The 20,169-nt window shown below is 44.7% G+C and overlaps 1 protein-coding gene across 15 annotated transcripts in view; it reads right to left on the reverse strand.

Annotated features, from left to right (window-relative positions):
- Window positions 1-20,169, reverse strand: part of NCOR2 (nuclear receptor corepressor 2) — a 477,973-nt gene that overhangs the window by 231,562 nt on the left and 226,242 nt on the right. For all 15 annotated transcript variants that reach the window (XM_061603067.1, XM_061603079.1, XM_061603080.1 and 12 more), the window contains one exon: window positions 19,295-19,347. In XM_061603067.1, coding sequence (XP_061459051.1) covers window positions 19,295-19,347 — 53 coding nt within the window. The remainder of the gene's footprint in view (window positions 1-19,294; window positions 19,348-20,169) is intronic.

The raw sequence follows: 20,169 nt of genomic DNA on the forward strand, positions 1-20,169 counted from the left end.
AGCGTGCTTCACAGTCAGTCCTTACTACGTGCCGCTGCTGTTACTTAGAAACCATTTGCAAGAAGGTTAAATCAGGCCACATATCGGAGGAAGTATATGTCATGTTCCTGGGGGCATAGCAAGCCAGCAAGCATAGCACAGAAGGTAAAGATCTCTCTCTCTCTCTCTCTCTCTCTCTCTCTCTCTCTCTCTCTCTCTCTCTCACACACACACACACACACACACACACACACACACACACATATCCCAGTGGGAGAGGCACACAGTGCTTGCAAACAGCATTTAGAAAGGTCAAGATTGCCACACACCATCACCTCCCCAGCAGCAAACGTCTAACTGTTACATCCATTAAAAGGGAAGGAAAATTAGAGATGGCAGAAGTGTTGGGGAGTCTTAAGAGTGTGGTCAAGCTAAACACACAGAAACTTACCTTTGTAAGCAATGCTGATGATACCTTTTTGTCTCTAATGAGCTCCTTTTAATTTTATTTTTAAAAAGTCCCCCAAACCTTGAAGGATACAGTTGAAATGATAAGCCAAATAAAAAGCAGCAATTTTTCATTTTTCAATTGCGCCAAGAATACAAACCACTCAGGCCCCTTTTCTTGTGGGGAGCCATTTACATTAAAAAGGCACTTGGAGGGGTTGGAGAGGATTTTATTTTATTTTTAAAATGCAGTAAAACCTACAAATAAATTTACAGAAGACATTACATGTTTACTACTACTGCTGCTGCTGCTGCTGCTACTTAATTGACTTAGCACCATTTCCAAAAACATAAAAGGGCAGGTTCCTGCCCAAGATGCTTACAGCCTAAACTTCAAAAGGCAATGAAAGAAGAGGAGGAAATGGGGCCAGAGAGGGGAAACAGGGAAGATTATGTACTAGTGGGGCAGGGAGACTGGGTTTGGATAAGAAGGGGCAGCCAGGCTGGCCAATCCAGAGCTTCATCCTTCCTGCCAACTACAGAGGCTGATGCTCCTTATCCCAATTCTCATAAAGGTAAATAGCCACAGCTCAGTGGCAGAGCACCCGCTTTGCCTGCAGAAGGTCTCAGCATCTCTGGGTAGGTCTGGGAATGAATCCAGTCTGGGATTCTGGAGAGCTGTTGCCAGTCAATGCAAACCATATTATTTATTTATTACATTTCTACCCCACCTTTATTTTCATGATAGAAACCCAAGGCGGCTTACACATGGTTCCCAGGCGGTCTCCCATCCGGGCACTGACCAGACCTGACCCTGCTTAGCTTCAGGAGGGTGCTGACCTCATGTGCCTTCAGACCTTACCCTGGGACCAGTACTGAGCCAGATGGAGCAATGGTCTCACTCAGTTTAGGGCAGCTTTCTGTGTTCCTTCACAGCCTAAAAAGAAGGCCCTGCGCACACACTATTCTGGGTAGCTCCTGGTTCACACTTGGGAGTCCCTTCCATCAGGGATAGGGGACGCATGGCCCTCCCAATGATGTTACTGGACTCTCAACTCCCATCTCGACTGATGGCAGATGGACTCCAACAATATTTGGAGGGCCACAGATTCCCCCCTTGACTTACCAAGAAGTACTGCAGGGGTGGGGAAACCTTTGGCTCTCCAGATGTTGCTAAACTACAAGTCCTGTCATCCCTGGCCATTGGCCATGCTTGCTGGAGCTGATGGGAGTTGTAGTTCAAGCAAGATCTGGAAGGCCAAAGCTCCCCACACCTGGACTACTGGCTTCTATGTAAAACACGTTGAGGATCAAAGCATTAGCCAGCATAAGCAAAGTTGATTCCCTGTGTTTAAAACGGCATTGGGAAATTCCAAAGAGAACAATTCCACCTTAACTCTCTTCAGGCACTTTTCCCAAGTTCCTTGAAGAAGAAGCCTGTGAAAAAAGTTTTGAATTCTCTGGCCCATGGCCACCTGAATATCTCTGGCCTGCCTCCAGGAGGCTTAATGGCTTGAGTATATTGTATAAATGTATGCCACACACAGATTAAAAACCCTCAAAGCCAGGGAGTGGCTGGCGGGGGAAGAGAGAGAGAGATAAAGGTAGCTGAGATATAAGAGAGGCCCAGCTTTCCTGAGAAGACGCTGGAGCCAAGAGAGAGACAAAAGAGAGTCTGTTAGGTGGTCACAACCTTTTATCGCAGGTATTACGTTACATAGGAAGCCTTTTGATTCCATCCAAAAGCCAGGATCAACAGTTTGGCAAAGGAAAAGGAAAGAAGGGGACCAATGCATGGCCGGTGGTTCAGATGGTAGGACTAAAACAACAGGAGATGGCTGGGAGCGGAAGAAAAGCAATCCACTTGCCTTTGCCCGTTCTGTCTGGCGATCCTAGGAAAAGAGATTTGTGCAGGCAAGTTTGGATGAAATGAAGCAAACCCAAAAAGAGGGGCAGAGAAGAATTTCATCCAGTCTGCATTTGAACCAACCTAATTCCCAGTTCCAAGGCTTATATGTGGATCAGAACACAGTGAACAACTGGACTGTATGCCTCTTCAAATTTTGCAGTGCATTTTCAGTTAAAAGAACTGCATACAGTCTGCACATTTTATAGAGAAGAAGTGTACATAGTTAAGGGGAGAAAAGCATATAAAACCATGTTTTGGGGGGTGGGAAATGCATACAAAATGCACATTTTACAGGAAGTGCATGCAAAAAGGTGTGCAATTTAAATATGTTTGTAACATATGGTGTTGTTTTTTAAAATCAGCAGAAAACATACTTATGATAGAACTCATGCAAAACTGAGAGTGGCCCAATTTGCACATAACGTTAAGCTAAATCGTGGCTTAGCTCCAAGAAGCACAGTGGCAGTAGGAGCAGAGGAGGAGCACAGTGCCCACAGTTTGCACTCCAGGAACCTGCATGTTTGCTCGTTCATGCTAACCCACAGTCTGGATTAGTACTGCATGTGAGCAGGAAGATGCACCTCTTTATCCTGGCCTCTGACACCGGAGAAATGTATATTTTAGGACCCACCCTATTCTTATGACTGTAATTTGTTTTAAACTGTTTTTAATGTTGCATTTTAAATGGATGTAACCCACCATGGGACCTTACGGTGAAGGGTGGGTAAAAAATAATCATTACCATCATCACTGAAACTAAGCAGGAGCAATTTCACCTGACTTTACACACATAGAACCTGAAACAAAATGTTGCTATATGGAGTATGCCTGTTGTGGGTTCCAGCCAGCCATGCCATCTTCTGGGATACTCTATTCCAGGTGTGGGGACTCTCTGGCTCAACTAGGCAAGCAGGGTCAATGGCCACGGATGATGGGAGTTCTCTGCAACTGCCCTATTCCATCCTCCCTCCCACTTGGTTTTCCCCTCCCAACAGCCAGTCATCATTCTGTAGACACTGACCACACTCACTCCTCACTGGGCTCTGTGTGTGTGTGTGTTTGGGGGGGAGGTCCTTTTTTTAATGTTTTACACTGTTGCAAACCTCAGAGTTCCTCCAAGCATGGAGGTACCCTCTTGTCTGTGACTGATATGGAAATGGAGTTGGGTTTTTCAGAGAATTTGCAGTGCGTTAACCTGCCCCAGCCTGGTAAAGCGGCCACTACACACTTACAGGCCTGTGGGTGACAACAGCAGCAGGGAGTCTATGGGCAAGGCCAATACAACAACGCTTTTGTTTGCTTTGCATTATTTACTCTGCCTATCATGGGGAGGAACAAAGACCCATACTAAGATCGTGAAATCATGCTCTCTAGCAAACAAAATTCTACGCTTTCTCACTCTCTGTCACTCTATGTTCACACAACACACTAAGCCAAACCACTAAGCCAAACCTTATGGACTCCAAAGAGGAACTCCCAGGCACTTTGCTCCTCCCTGGTCTTTTATGCTGCAAAAAAGACCTTGGTTACAGGTCCTCATGGTTAACCAAAAGTTTCCATCTAGACGACACATGACAATCCCCAGTATTCACTGGGGAAGAGGGACTGGTTGTTATACCACAGTGGAAATTGTATCTCTATGAGGGGATAGAGGTCTCTGCAACCTTTACAGACTACAAAGTGGTCTAATACTGCTTTAAATGTTTAGTGAGGATGGGGCCATGTTTTGCTCATCACTATTCTAGGCATTTTAAGACACTTCATTCAGCTGGGCTGAGGTAGGGGTGGGGAATGATGGAATGGTACTCTGTATGTGTTGGGGGCGGGGAGGGATGCTACCAAGGCCTGCAACACGCTTCTCCAGCATTTAAATAATTCAACCAAAGCTCATACTTCCTTTGCAAGCCCACACAAGGGAGAACTAAAGGAATGGGAAACCTTGAATGCTGCAGAGGGCCAAAGGGACATGGGGAGAAATCTTTAAATAAAGGGGGTTGCTAAAAAGAGAAAGGGGAATAAAACAACCAACAAGAGTGTGCAAAGATCTGTCTAACTTAGCAACTTGCTGCATACCATGAGCATGAAACAGGCAAAATTACAGAAGAAAAGGCAAACAGGTCAAAACTGGATAGACCCTCCAAAAGCAAGGCTTTAATAATTGAAGATAAGAGAGAAACACAATACTTTTATAGTCAGCTGTCACCAGTACAAATTCATTAGGGTTACTCTGGGCTAAAGTCATTTAAAGCCTTAGCCCAAGGGAGGGGTCCACAGGGCTGGGACAGCAGCACATGCTTTGCATGCAGAAGGTCCCAGGTTCAACCCTTGGTATTTTCAGCTAAAACAGGAGTGGATAGGGAATGTGTGGCTCTCCAGATGTTGTTGGGCACCAACTCCCATCGGGCCCAGGCAGGATGGCTAATGATCGGGGTGACGGGAGTTGGAGTCTAACAATGTCTGCAGGGCCACAGGTTCCCCATCCCTGAGCTTAAGGATCTTAATGTTACAGGGAGTGGAAAGACCTTCCTCTGTTTCAAGGCTTGAGAGCGCCACTGAAAGCCAGAACAGAAAACTGGACAAGGAGAACCAGAGGCCTGACTTTATTTCAAGCAGCTTCTTATGTTACCACCCCAGGTAATGTACACAGTGACAGTGAAGCTCTTTAAGCCGCGCTGTGTTCTGGTCTCCCAGGGAGCCAAATGTGATTTAGAAGCTTCTAAAATTGCAGATGCTGAAATGAACTGGGGCATGAAATTAATTTCAACTGCACACTGTTAAAAGACACAAACATTAAACATCCAGGCACTGGTTATCTGGACAAAAGGCCACACTGTATGTAGAAAAGAGGTAGAAAAACAGCCTTGTAGAGCCAATTGTTAAGGTTTGAAATGCCAGAATGGAGACTTACCATCACCGCCCATACCCACAACAACACAACCTGATGTGCTGTACCTAAGGAAGGAATGAAAGCAGGTAGGAGGGAAGGTTTCTGGGCTCTCAGAATTTATTGCATGCTTTAAGATGGGGGGGAACCTTTTTCAGCCCGAGGGCCGCATTACCTTCTGGGCAACCCTCTGAGGGCCACAGGTCGGTGGGCAAAACCAGAGGCAAAAGCGGGAGGATGTTAATTTACCTTTTTCTACACACGCGCACACACACCCTCTATCGTCAATCCAGGAAAGAGGTAGAGTCCAAGGATGCAATTCCAGCCAAACAAAATTATTTGGGGTGCAAAGCAGGATAGGGGTACCCTGGGAAGAATTCTACAGGCCAGACAGACAGGCCTGGAGGACTGTATTTCCCCCTTGGACTGAGGTTCCTTACCCTTGTCTTAAGTGAACGAATGCTGCAAAATAGCTCAGAAACTGAGCAATAATCAGCATGCCCCCAGTTCATATCTTGCCACTGTCATGAACTCACCAGAAGGTCTTAGGCAAGTCACTCCCAGTTTCCACCCAAGGACGTTTATGGGGATAGCACTGTTCCACTCACACAGATGTTGTACAAGTTAATTCATCTTATTTGTTTCAACATAACACCTCAGCGTGCTATGATTTAAAAGCAACCACCACTCAAAACAGCTTACAAATAAACATATAAATCATGCATCACTAAATTGCCACAAGACCAGTCATGTTACAAGGTCAGCTGCTTAGCCGATTTTACAGTGCCAAAAGGAGCATTTTAGAGATGAAGAATCTTCTCCCATGTCCAACCCCTCACTACTTAGGAGCCACTGTAGGCTCACGCCACAGTTAAGAGCCTTGATCAGACTGGAGACCCAGGTTCAAATCCGCACTCAGCTATTCCTTCACTAGATTACCATATATCATACTGATCTACCTCACAGACTTGTTGTGTGGATACAGTGGGAGGCAGGGAAGAGAACCATGAAGATGGAAGAAATACACTGAAGAACTCTATACAAGAGATGCAAGGATGACAGACTCATTCACGGAGGAACCGTATGATGAAGAACCAGACATTTTAGAATGTGAGGTGAAAGCTGCTCTTAAAATACTTGGAAGAAACAAATCACCAGGAACAGATGGCATACAACAGAGTTGCTACAAGCTACTGAGACTGTATCTGTCCAAATTTTGACAAAAATTGTCAACAAATATGGAAATTAAAAGAATAGCCCACAGACTGGAAGTGTTCAATACATATCCCTATTCCAAGGAAAGGGGATCCCAAGGAATGCCGTAATTATCGAACTATTGCCTTAATACCCCATGCAAGTGAACTAATGCTCAAGATTCTACAACAAAGGCGGGAGAGTGGAAGCAAGATGGCGTCCTGAGTACTAGTCTCTTTCAGGCTCCGTGGTTTGCTTTTAAGTTTTAATCTTTTAACAGTTAAATTGTTTTAACGTCTAAATTCTCCTTTGTGTGTATTGCGAGCTGGATGATTTATGTGCTCTCTGCTTTCCTGTTTGTGACTTCAAAGTGTTTTAAGGCTTAATTTTCCCAAGCCGATATCAGCTGCGTGGGAGACACTGCTATTGCCTGCTACAGCTCTCGGCGTTTAAAATATGTTTTGAATATCTCTGATGGGCTTCTTGCATACGAGCAGCAGACTTCATATGAACTTTTTTGCCACAGCCTTCTGCAAATTTTTGCCAAGATTTGTCTTTGGCTTTTTTTGTCTGTTCGTTTGTTTGTGTTGACTGAGGGAAAGCCTACTGATATAAAGCCATTAGGTGGAAGATACAGGATAGCCAGCTCTAAGTAGTACTGGGAGCAGACTTTTTCCTCTTTCCTTTCCCCTGGTTACTACTGCCTTCGCCCTGATATCCATAGACATATTGGCTGCCATCCTCATGTAAGATTCGGAGTGGCAGAAGTCGCAGTGCTAACATCATCTCAAGGAAGAAATGCGCTCACAGAGGAGGGAGTAAGTGCTGGGAGGACCCACCAACGCCGACAGTTTGGTTTACTCTGTTTCTGGGAACTGGTAGCCTTGACTCCCTTTGGGAGCAACTCCAGGATAAAAGGAGAGAAGTGGCAGCAGACACAGCAAGTGGAAGCGGGCCTTTGGGTCTCTGCGTCACCACCCCTTAACTGCTGATTACAGCTGAGGAGGAAGAATACATCAGGAGGCTCTTCCAACATTGAACTGCTCTCTCAATCATATTTGTGGTACCTCTTCACTTCCTCTGGGAGTGCCCTGAAACTGAGAAGAGAGCAGACAGAGAGAATGAGTGGCAGTAGCCATAGTTGGAGTGGAGGTGAGGAACGTGCCCAGGAAATGGTTTATACCAGGCAAGGATATGAAAACCTGGGACTCACAACTGAAGTGCCATCTGAGAGGCAGAAACAGAAATGCCAAGCAAAAATTTCACAATTCTTCACTCCAAAAATAGAGGATGAAGTTGCAAACAATTCCTTGTCAAACTCTGTTCTAGACTGGTCGATTGACCCTAGATGTGCTGTCTTCGGGGATGCAGTACCGGATGGGACTAGGGACCTAGCACCCGAGTTGGCTCTCGCTGAGAGTACCTCTTGGGTGGGAGAACAAGAGGCACAATCCGCTTTAGATGAGTCAATGGTCAAACAGATAGATGAAATGGCAAGGTGCCCACTCCTCCCACCCCAAAACGGGAACTGTAACATCCAAGAATTGACTAACCTAAAATATGAGGCGGAACAACTAACAATCGAGCAGCTGTTTGAAATTGAAAAACGGACAAATGACATGCTCAAGGACCTAGGTTTAATCAAATATTTTCTGGCAGAGTGTAATGGGTTACTAACTACAATGGTAGAACTTTGCACAAGGGGAAATATCGGCTCCATACAAAGTGAAATTAAGCCTGGGTTTTCCCAGAGTGGCTCTAATGCTGATAGGCCTATTGGACCATGCCCTAAGCATAGTCTGAAGGTGTCAGGATGCAGGATTGGGACCCTGGCACTTCAGACGATGAGGAGATCATTTTCCCAGAGTTGTGTGAAGAGGGGGAGGGGGGCCTTGAAACTCCAGCAGACACAGATACAGACTCTGCTCAGGAATTTCCCATGCTCACCCCCCTTCCCGAGCCAGAGCAGTTAGAACAAGAAGGAGGGGGACTTCAACTCCCTCATCAGCCAGAGAAAAGCCCGCCTGATGGGCATGACGTTCACCCCCCTCTTTCCCCAATACCAGAGGTAGAATCTTCAGAAGGGGAGGAGGCAGAACTTCCTCCATCACCGTGAACCCGGAGAAAACTAAAACGAGTCAGGGGAAGAGAGAGGAGGGGCGGGGAAGAAAGCACCCTAAGGCGGAGTGAGAGAATTCGCGCCAGAAAACCGCCTTAATAAGGATAAGGGGGGGCGGGAATTCCTTTGTTCTGTCAACTCTCTTGCATGTCGCTGGACACGTGTATTGTGTTCCTTCATGAGAAGGCGCAGCCTCTGTTTGGATATTACTCTAATAAAGACTGAATTGCTTTCACAACCTGGTCTGGTTACTGAGTCCAGTCCTGGACACGACAGGGAGCGGCATAGCCCCTAAAACATTAGACGCAGACTCTTTGATTTTAAAGCCTTCTATGTGGCTTGATGTGAGATATCTGGAAGATAGGGAACTGGGATCTACAGAAAAATCAGTCTATAGGAATCCCTACCCAGCAAAATCTGTGTGCCCTGTGATCTCTAATGTCAGCAGGATGCGCCCACAATTCGATGAAATTGAGTATCTGGAGCAGGATCTGGAAAATTGGGGGAAGCAGAGCAAAATTCTGGAGGGTACAAATTGACATCATAAACAGCAGGTCATAGGTTTGCCAGACCCATTGAAAGTGGCAGCTGGATCCCCAAAGAAGTCAAAAACAGGAAACTATGATCACGCTGACAGGCTTGTAGGTATCGTGTCTTGGAATATAGCTGGGTGGAAGGACAATGATATTATCGAGTGTTTATCTAAGTATCCAATGATAGCACCACAAGAAACTTGGCTCACGGCAAAGGATGAGTTAGTGTTACCAGGATTTACGTCATGGGTTAACTCAGCACAGAAAATAAAAGATAGAGGCAGAGCTATAGGCGCTTTAGCCATTTTGGTTAAGGAAGAGCTGAGATGGAGGGGAGAATTGGTTGGTACAGCAGCCCTGACTACCAATTCTTTGGTGGTAAAATTCGTGGTTCAAGGTATGATGCTTATCCTGGTAAATGTTTATATACCCCCAACTACCTCTCAATATTCTTTGCCTGATGTTTGGGTGCACCTTGAACAACTAAGAGGAGCTGGGCACTAGGTTTCCAAATGCCCTGCTTATACTACTGAGGGATTTTAATGCCAGAATAGGCCCATCTCTGATAAAGGTGGCTGAGCAGTGTGGACTTTCGGAAGATGATCTAACAGACTCGGTAGATTTGAATTACTGGAAATCCAAGGAAGGATTCCGGGAAGGGTGACTTAGCCTGTGCCTGCTTTTGAGACGGGCTCCTGCCTCAAAAGAAGCTTATTCAGATATATCAGTCAGTTTTTTCTTTTTTTTTGACTGATTAAACTTCTCCCGGGTAGGGAGAAACGAAGAGATTAACCTCAAAGCCTATTTTTGTTGGGACGACCAGATCTCATTAATTTATGGGACGAGGTCCAGCCGACGGAGGTGGGACGGATTTTCAACAGCAAGCTCTATCTGTTAAAGCGAACGTTCATCTTATCTTCTAAGAGAGAACGCACTAACAGGCAAGCACCCTTCTTTCTATATTTTTCTTTTACTTGACTTAAATTGTTGCTGTTTAAAAGAGATTTGCCAGATTGATCGGTTTTTGACATCTCACTGGGGAGCCATAACTTCTCTCTGCTACGCACTAATTAATAGCTTATCTCTGTTTTTGTTGCAAAAAGCTGTCCTGGATTTGCATTCTAAAGATATACACAGAAGAGGGATTTCTATTCCAGATTTTTATTTTGGAAAATATTATACTGTTTTGAGACTACTCTCTTTTTGGTCTATTTTATTTTGACGAATCTGTTTCTTGACGATTGCCATTAATTGTTTCGTTCCTGGGAACTGCATTTTGTTTACTTAACTATGGAGAGATAAGGCTGTCTGCTCTGTTTATACTGTGATGTCACCAAGTTTGGAGTATTAACCCAATTGTTGCTGAAATAAGAAGTGGTTTTCCTATATTTTTCTTTTAAAATGGCAATTAAGAAAGTGGCTGAGAATCTGGAAATAACTATGTTTCAGAAAATAATGGATGAGATTGAGATAATGAAAATTGAATTGAGTAAAATGAAGCAGGAGATTAAAGATATAAGGGTCCCTGTGAGAGAGGTGACCCTGGAAGGGGTCCCTGTGAGAGAGGAGACCCCGGAGATTGGAACAGGGGTCCCTGTGAGAGAGGTGACCCTGGAGACTGGAACAGGGGTCCCTGTGAGAGAGGAGATCCCGGAGATTGGAATAAACGTGGAACAGGAACAAGATTTGGAGTCTATGGACTTTAGAAATAAAATCTATTGTTTGGAACTCAATGTTATCTCTGAAGAAATTAATGAAGATTCTAGAGATAAAGTTATCAATGGCATGGATAATCTTCTGGACTGGAATGATGTGATGGAGCCCAATATAGAGAAAATCTATGGAATTAACTGCAGCCATGTGACAATGGAAAAACTTTTAAGAGATGACCCAGTGTATTTTGAAAAAAAGAACAGAGATATGATTTTACAGCAGTATTTCAGCAACCTATTCAGAATGGATGGCAAGAAAATATTTGGGATAGAGGTAATTCCCATCAGACTCTTACTATATGACTATGGCTTTGACAGCAAGATTATTATGGAATACTGATAATGGAAGATTGGATATTGAAATTACTGGACTTAACAAGACTACTGAAGATGGAAGACGGAAAATGGAACCAATAGAGATAATAGAACAATGGCTACTGAAATTACTGAACCTAACAGATTCTGATGTGATGGATTAATTGAAATGTTTATTTTGACTATGGTTATGACAATAAGATTATCATAATTAGTAATGAGATGGATTAATCGATATGCTTATCTGGAAAAAAAAAATTGATAGATATATTTCTTAAAGAATTGAAACCTCTCTTTGACTTTTTGTGGAAAGAATAAAGTAATGTATATGAGATTTGATGATTAAGTAAGATAACTACTGGAGGAAAGTGATTTTATAATATGACTTAAGAGACAGGATTGTTATATATTATAGACTTATAACTGATTTGATCTTTGACAAATGGGAAGTCAATATTTTACTCTTTATTTTTTATTTTTGTTTTTTTTTTTCTTTTTTTCTTTTTGTTTAACTATTTTTGATTTTGTTTTTTGTCTTTGAATGTTTTATGATTTTGTCTTGTATGTTTTATGAAAATCTGAATAAAAATTATTGAAAAAAAAAAAAAAGATAAGAAGATAAACAAAGCTGGTGTAAATCTGTTTAGGATAACATATATGTTTGGATTACGGATAGTAGGCAGCAATAATCCTAACATTCCGTACCTTTTTACTCATTTCTCTGCATGTGCAGGCAGTGTGCTTGATTATATCTGTGTCTCCAGAGGGAAAGTTCACTTGTTCTCGGGTGTAATAGTAAATCCTAGGGAGGATAGTGATCATCAACCCATAACAGTGAAGATAGCCGTTGAATCTGATATGAGGATGGTGACCTACTCAGATCAATGGTTATCACAGCAACTTGAGGTTCAGGGGGAAAGGAGATTGAAATGGCAAAAGGTAAATGTGAGCAAACTTAAACACTTCCAGAACTCAATTAAGGGCAGAGTACTTGGTAATATAATTTTAACCCCTGATGCCAATATTAATGCAGTACTGGAAGCGTACCAGGAGATATGTAATAATTTGAGACCTTTTCTAAAAACTGATACGAGCCCAAATGAATTAAAGTCTTTATGGTTTGACACAGAGTGTAGAGTAATGAGAAGGAAATTGAGAAGACAGACACGGAAAGCACATGCCTCATTTGATCCCGAGATACAGAATATCATGTTAAAACTTAGAAGTGATTATAAAAAATTAATCTCAATTAAGAAATCACAGTTTCAGAAACTTTTCTGGGCTGACCTCAAACTGGCAGCAACAGGGTCAAATTCTGCCTACTTCTGGGCATTTGGTCTCTGGCAGACTCAGAGAAACAAAATTTACACTTGATATTCCCATTCCAGCCCTAATTTGGGAAAGGTTCTATTCAAACTTATTTAGAGAAGAAGAAGAAGATATAAGGACAGTTAGTAGTTCTCTGTGGGCATTGGAGATCACCTCCCTTCCTTTATGGTCACCTGTAACTGCATTTGAGATTAAATCTCTTATACAGACAACGAAGACCAATAAGGCCCCAGGTGACGACTTTCTGCCCCCAGAATTGTTTAAAAGCGATGCTGACTGGTGGGCCTCATTATTGGCAGGGCTATTCACCCATATAAAGAAGACAGGCTGCATCCCTGAGTTCCAGTTTTGGAAAAATTGTGGGGTATAAATAAAGATAATAAGAATAAATAATAATCCCAAAAGGCTGGAATCTTAGTATAGTAGTTCCAATATTTAAGAAAAGTAAGGGGCAGGATCCTAGAAACTACAGACCAATTAGTCTGATTAATATCCCAGCCAAAATTTATGCAAAGCACCTCTTGCACAAAGTAGAGGACTGGGCGGAAGAAAATTCTATCTTAGCCGAAGAACACGCTGGTTTCAGGAAAGGCCGATCTACCTTGGATAACGGCTATATATTACTCCCTTTGATAACTAAGTATTCCACAAAGGGTGGACAGCTTTTTGCAGCTTTTATCAATTTAAGCGCAGCTTTTGACTCCATAAATAGACGATGTCTATGAGAAAAGCTGTCAAACACAAATATAAACAGGAGACTCTTATTCCGAATGAAAGCACTTTATGCAGAAACTTACTTGAAGGTCAGAACAGGCTCAACTTTGGTCCTGACAGACAAGATCAAGGTGCACGCCAAGGTTGTATTTTAGCACCGTTCCTTTTTAATTTTTATATTAATGATATTGTTGTTCCGCTCAAAAATCAGAATTACCATATGCCCAACATCTTAAACAGAGCAGTAAATATATTATTATATGTAGATGATATGATCCTCCTTTCAACATCCCAAGTTGGCCTGAGATGACTGCTAAGACAGTTTAGCTCCTACTGCACAGAAAACAACCTGGTTGTTAATAACAATAAATCTAAAGTAGTAGTCTTTGGTAGAAAGAGGAAATCTCATAGATGGTTTATTAACTCCGAAGAGTTAGAGCAGGTAAAATCTTACTGCTATCTTGGTATTACCTTCTCATCCTCAGGATCCTGGGCATCACATATAAAGAAAACTGAAATGAAATCTATCGCCAGTTTGCAATCCTTAAACAGATTGCTAAACTATAGATACCCAGGCTCACTACGCCCTGTTATAAACATCTTTAAAGCAAAGGTGATACCAATGCACATAACAACAACTACTACTACAAAAGCCCTTTCAATGGTGCCATAAGGTTGGTGGCCTCTGCAGAGTAGTTGTTCTCTCTAGCTGCCCTCAAGTTGTGGGATCAGGTGCCTGCCAAAGTGCTATCATGTTCTCTGGCCTCAGTTTCCCCTCTGGCTCAGAGAAAGACTCAGGAGGCATTGCCTGGAGCCATCATCATCATCATTACCCTCCCTTCACCCAAAGGTCCTAGGACTGGTTACAACAATTTAAAAAGATAAAAACAGTTAAAACCAATCCAAACAACATCACAGAAAAAAGGGTAAGTCCTAAAAATATACATGTCTGGTGTTGAAGGCCAAGGTAAAGAGGTGCATCTTCAGCATTTGCCCGAAGTTGTACAATGAAGTTGCTAGACGCACCTTGGTGGGGAGGGAGTTCCACAGCTATGGGGCTGCCACAGAGAATGCCCTCTCCTGGGCCACCACCACCCAAACTTCTGAGGGTGGTGGAACTACTAAAAGGGCCTCAGAGGGTCTGTATGGGAGGAGGTGGTCTTTCAGATATTTGGTCATTTAGGGTTTTAAACACTAACGTGAACACCTTAAACTGAGCCCAGAAATGAACTGGCAACCAATGCAGCTGTTTTAAAACAGGGGTTAGATGAGTTCTAAAGGGAACCCCAGCCAGTAATCTGGCCGCTGCATTTTGGACCAGTTAAAGTTTCTGAGTCGTCTTCAAGGGCAGCCCCACGTAAAGCGCATTCCAGTCTGGAAATTACCAGATTATGGAGCACTGTGGCAAAGTCATCTCTGTCCAAAAGGGGCTGAAGCTGGCAAACCTGCTAGAGCTGGAAAAAGGCACTCCTAGCCACTGAGGCCACCTGAACCTCCAGTGACAGTGTTGGATCCAGGAGTACTGCCAGCTGCAGACCTGCTCCTTCAAGGAAAGGGCAACCCCATCCAGAACAGGCTGTCTTCCCACCTTCTGGACATGAGAACTCTAGACACATAACACCTCTGTCTTTTCATGATTCAGCCTTAATATACTGGCCCACATCCAGTCCATCACTACCTCCAAGCACCAAGCACCAGTTCAACACTTCAACTGCCTTTCCTGATTCAGATGGAATAGAGAGGTAGAGCTGGGTGTCATCTGCATATTGATGGCACCTCACTCCAAATCTCCTGATGACAGCTCCCAGTGGCTTCATATAGATGTTAAATAGCATGGGGGGCAAGATGCTATCACCAGAGCACCACAGGATAATTCCCATGTAGCCTCCCATAACTACTTTTAGCAGCCCTGGAGGTATGAGAGGAACCACTGAAAGACAGTGCCCCCAACCCCCACCTCCTCGAGACGTTCCAGAAGGACACCATGGTCAACAGTATCAAAAGCCGCTGAGAGATCAAGGAAATCGAGCAAGGTCGCATTCCCCACCCCTCTCCTGACAAATGTCATCAACCAGGGTGACCATGGCAGATCTAAGTATCCCCCACTGTGGGACTCTTCAGGCCAAAGGACATGGCTTTATTGGACTCCTCAGACCCAAAAGGCACTCCTTGATAAAGTCCTCACCACTTCCATGATGTAGTCTTTAAAAAACTGACTGCTGCTCACACGTGTTAACAGCAAGTCCAGACCAGGCAGCCTGCAGAAGGCCACAGAACACTGCTGAGACGACAGCTCACTGTAGGTGGTTTCCAGCCAGCATGTGTGACAGTGGCCTGTCCAGGGTCCTCATGGACTGTGCTTTGCCTCGCCAGTTGTGATCCACCATAGCCTACCATGACTTCAACCTACCGAACTTGACTTTGCCCTTCTGGATGTGGCCCATCCTTCCAGCAAATGCTTCTGCTTCAACCCAGCCTACCCCGGGTGCCTGAAGCCAAGCTAGGACGGGACAGGTGCATCAGATTCAGGAGCTTGGCCCGTTTAAATAGGACAGTTTATGAAAATTGCTACTGCATGGTATGGAGACAGACCTAGACATAGGGGGCTTTAAAAGGGAATGAGACAAATTCATGGAGCTGGATTAGCCTGTCAATGGCTATTAGTCATGATTGCTAGATAGCACTTCCATACTGAGAGGCAGTATATCTCTGAATATCAGTCACTGCATGTGCTTCCTTCTGAGACATCTGCTTGGCTATTGTGAAAAACAGGATCCTGGACTAGATGGACCTTTGTTCTGATCCAGCAGGGCTCTTATGTCTGTTTTTAATGTGTATTTTTTGGCGGGAGGGGAGTACTACTGGCCTCTCACAAAATTTCTGCATGTCATTTTCTCTCACAGTTTTGTTTGGGGAGAGGGTTGTCCTTTATGGGTTTTACATTTCTGTTCTCTACCTTGGGAAGTATTGCATGGGCAAGTTGGCTGTAAGCTCTCTAAACAAACGTAAACAAACAAGTGTCATTAAATCCATAAGCAGGTCATATCATAGCTGGTACAGGCTTCAGCATACCAAGAATCCATGGGCTGTATCCAACCTTAGTCTTACTCAGAGCAGACCCACTAAAATTGAAGGCATGACTAACGCAGATATAGTAGTTTTAATGGGTCTACTCTGAGTAAAATTTAGTTGGCTGCAACCTTATGTTTTCTTTCATTTCATAAAAAAAGTTCCTAGTTCTTATTAGTTGTGGAGAAAAGCTTAAGAAAGAACAGGAAGTGAGACTTCGGAAGCCAAAGATGGGTGGGCAGAAGGAGGCTACGGCTTCTAACAGTCAGAGGGTCATGAAGCAAGCCTTCAGCGCTGTTGCTCAGTCCATCTATGTCCTTAGCTCAGTGCTAGAATATCTGCTTTCCTTGCAGAAGGTCCCGGTCCCAGTCCCTAGCATTTCTAGTTAGGGCTGGTTGGCAATATCCTGGAAAGCTGCTGCCAGCAGGGTAAGACAATACTGGGCTAGATGGACCAATGATCTGACCTGTCTAGTTCGTTCCCCTCTAGTTTGCTATTCAGCTGCCCAGGATCACAAGTGCCAACCCAGCAGTCAGTTCTGATTTTATCTCTCCACACACTGGCTTGGGCTGACAGCCTCCAAGCAGCATTATAAGCCTGCAATGGCTATTCTTAGGGTGACAGTCCTGGCCAACTCCATTGGATTCTGACTCAGACTTACTAGTGTGTTTTTCTCCATTACATTTAATTTGAAATCTCAGCTTAGAGCATTTTGTAGTTCAGTTTACAGATTACACAGAACTCTGCAACTTTATGTAGCATAACTAGGCATGACTACTCAAGCCAAGAAGTTGTCACAGCAATTAGACACACCCCTTGAAACATGTTAAATAGGCTCGGGATGGGTGTTCTATTTGCATGGCAAGAGTTTCTCTGAATGGGACTGGGCTAGCAATCTGGCACTCCTATGAACAGGCTGAAAGCTGTCACCATCTGTGAGTGCTGGTGCCAGAGCATCCTTGGCAACAGCGGCAGCAGTACTTCATCAAGATGCTCCTCGGACATCACCTCTGCTTGAGTCTCTGATCCCTCCTCAAGAGGAAAGGCAAGTGGTGGCAGTTTGGGCAACGAGGGAAGACTGAGAAGAGGGACAAGGGCCGGCTCCTTGTCAGACAGAATTTCTTTAGTTGTAACTGGAACTACAAGGGTGGATCTGGCACTGTAAAAAGTGCTCAAGCCTTCTCCTGTTTCAGCCCCCTCCTGCTGCAACCTACTGGGCCACTCCCCAGGATCCCAGACCTCCTTCTCTCCCACCTCTTGGATCACTCCAGGAACATGCCACAGGTCCCATGAGAGTGACAGCATTACGTTCTCTCCCCTTGCTGCTTTATGGCTGAGCAGGCAATGGATGGCCCTTAAAAGTAGATCACAGAGATGATACATTTCCTCCATGTGCGTGTTTCTGCAGGTACCTGCACCTGACAAGAACCATATTTAAGCTATCCAGGGAAGCGAACCTCAAGAAAACGCGCAAAGATTGTGGAAAATGGCCATTAAATACTGAGCTGCACCTACCAGGGGTGGAGTTAGGAAGGGGAGAGGCATGGACATTGAGTCCCTCAGCACGAATAACTTGAGGGTCGCAGGATAAGGCACATAGGGTCACCATCCTGCTAAAGCTAAGCAGGTCAGGGTCCAGTCAGTGCTTGGGTGGGTGAGCACCTGGGAACCACATTTAACCTTCAAATTCATGATGGAAGAAATGCAGGATATAAATGTCAGAAATAAACAAAGTGAGGGTTTCCATTGCCATGCCAGGTATCACCCCAATCACCTCAGGCCGGGAGACTGCTAGGCAGCATGGTAGGCAGTAGACCAAGAGAATCCAAATCCCGTCTCACACACCCCTGCCTTAAGGACAGACACTCAAAACCTGGAAACTATGAGACCTGGACAGGAGGACAGGCTCATTCCACAGCCCTGCCTCTCACGTCTTGGTTGCTGCTGGACTTTGAAACACGAAGGACCACACTGGGAGATGCTAACCTCTCCCACTTCATACAACCAGATTTCTGCGGTACATGCCGGATTGGCCTCGTTCATCCAGGATCAAATCCTGGATAGCTACAATATTATTATTAGCTGTCACAGCATTAACCAGCAGCATCTGCAGATTAAGAGGGTTGCCAGCATGCCTTCTAGGATGCCCCAGGCTAGAGGGAGGAAGGGCCAGACAAAGGAACAGCCTTCATCGGACGGCTAACCCTTCTCTCCCCTCAAGGCAGACCCAACTTCCTCTGCCCACTGCTGCTTGAATGTCAGCGGCCAACCCACCCACACAATTGTCTGTCCTTCGAAGGCACAGCTCAAGACTCAGCCAGCCAACCCAACACAGAGCTAATAACAATACAATGTGCAGAACAGAAAATTCCCCACAATAATAAATGAAACTCAGTCCACAGAGCATTATAGTCAAAAAAGGGCCAGCCCTACCATTAGGAAAAGTGAGGCAGTAGCCTCAGGTGGCAGATGCTGGAAGGTGGGAGTGGCAGTGAGGTGCAGGAGGACAGATCTGCTGTGCCACACAGCCTGCCCTGCAGCCCCTATGCCAGCCTGCTGCCCTCAGCTATGGTGGAGGGTGATGCTCTATCACCAATGTTGAAATAAAATCCAACTATCAGTCCAGTTAACTTCTGTACATGGAAGGTGCCATCTTTGTCCTTTGCATCACACACTTCTTTGTACTTTGCATCACACACACACACACTTCTCCAGCTCCTTTCTCATCTCCTCCTTTTCCAATTCCCAACAACTGTCTCCTTCCCTCACACACACACCCCACAGCAAGAAACCAGTACATATCCATCCCTGATAACTCTCTCTGTTGACTCTGAATGATGAACTGCTTAAGACATTTTGTTGCTTCAAGCCTCAAAAGTAGGAAACACAACTGGAGGGAGAAGAGGAAAGATGTCTTCTCTCCTCCTTTTCCGTCTCTGCAGGGGAGAAGGAGATCCGAGACAGAAAAGACAAGGATCTCATTTTCCCCCTGCTTTCGCCTCACTTGTGTGCTGGCATTTGAAAGAAAGGTGAGATGGGGGTGGCGGAGAGAAAGCAATAGAAGAGGAGATTTTATTGCCACATACTTACATTTTAATGTTCTCATGGTATTGCCTTGTGTCTGAAGGCTGGTTGTAGAGGGGCTGAAATGAAAACAAAAATGTGAGGTGTAAATCACAACAAGGGCTTGCATTTTATAATTGAGGTGTCCTGATTGTAAGGCAGCCAACATCGCTTATGAGCTTCTGGCTCCTAGGGAGCTGAAGGATGCCATGTCCCTACAATTCCAAGCGTCAGTGCCAAGGGCCGACTAGCACCACTGCCCTTCACAGCTTTCCACCACCATCACCTGCTATACTTCTTCTCATTGTCCTTCTCTCCTTTTCCTCCCCAAGGTGCTGCCTGCCTGAGTCACCACAGAGCTAAGAATACGCTGTTTAAACAAGCAATTTGCAAGGTAATTCCTCTGAAGCCCGTGTCCAACACAGCGGAGTGTAGCAAACCCGGAGGGGGCAGGGGGAAGCAGGCTGTTATTCACTTTATTGTGGAAGAAAATGTGAAAGTTGCACACCTGCAACACAGAGCACCGGAGTGGGGTGGGGTTGGAGGTACACATGCAAAGGACAGAACAACCGCCATAAGCTTTCTCATGCTGCCCTGCACTTAAACTTCTGGTTTTATTAACTGGTTTGACTGGGGTTTTTTAACCATTTTCATTGCCATTTTTAACTATGCAGTAGAGCCCCACTCATATGGCAGGTTAGCTTCCAGACCCCCACCAAAAAGTGGGGGCCTGGAACCTAACCCGCTGATTGCGTGATCAACTCGAGCGCGGGAGTCTGATCGCGCCAGAACAGGAGATCAGCTGTAGCACGCTACAGCCCCCCCTCCAACTCATCACCCTGCTGGTGCTGTATTAGAGGAACGCCGAAAAGCGGGGTCCTACTGTATATTGTGTATTTTAA

The sequence above is a fragment of the Rhineura floridana genome, chromosome 19, assembly GCF_030035675.1.
Source record: "Rhineura floridana isolate rRhiFlo1 chromosome 19, rRhiFlo1.hap2, whole genome shotgun sequence".
Lineage (NCBI taxonomy): Eukaryota > Metazoa > Chordata > Lepidosauria > Squamata > Rhineuridae > Rhineura > Rhineura floridana.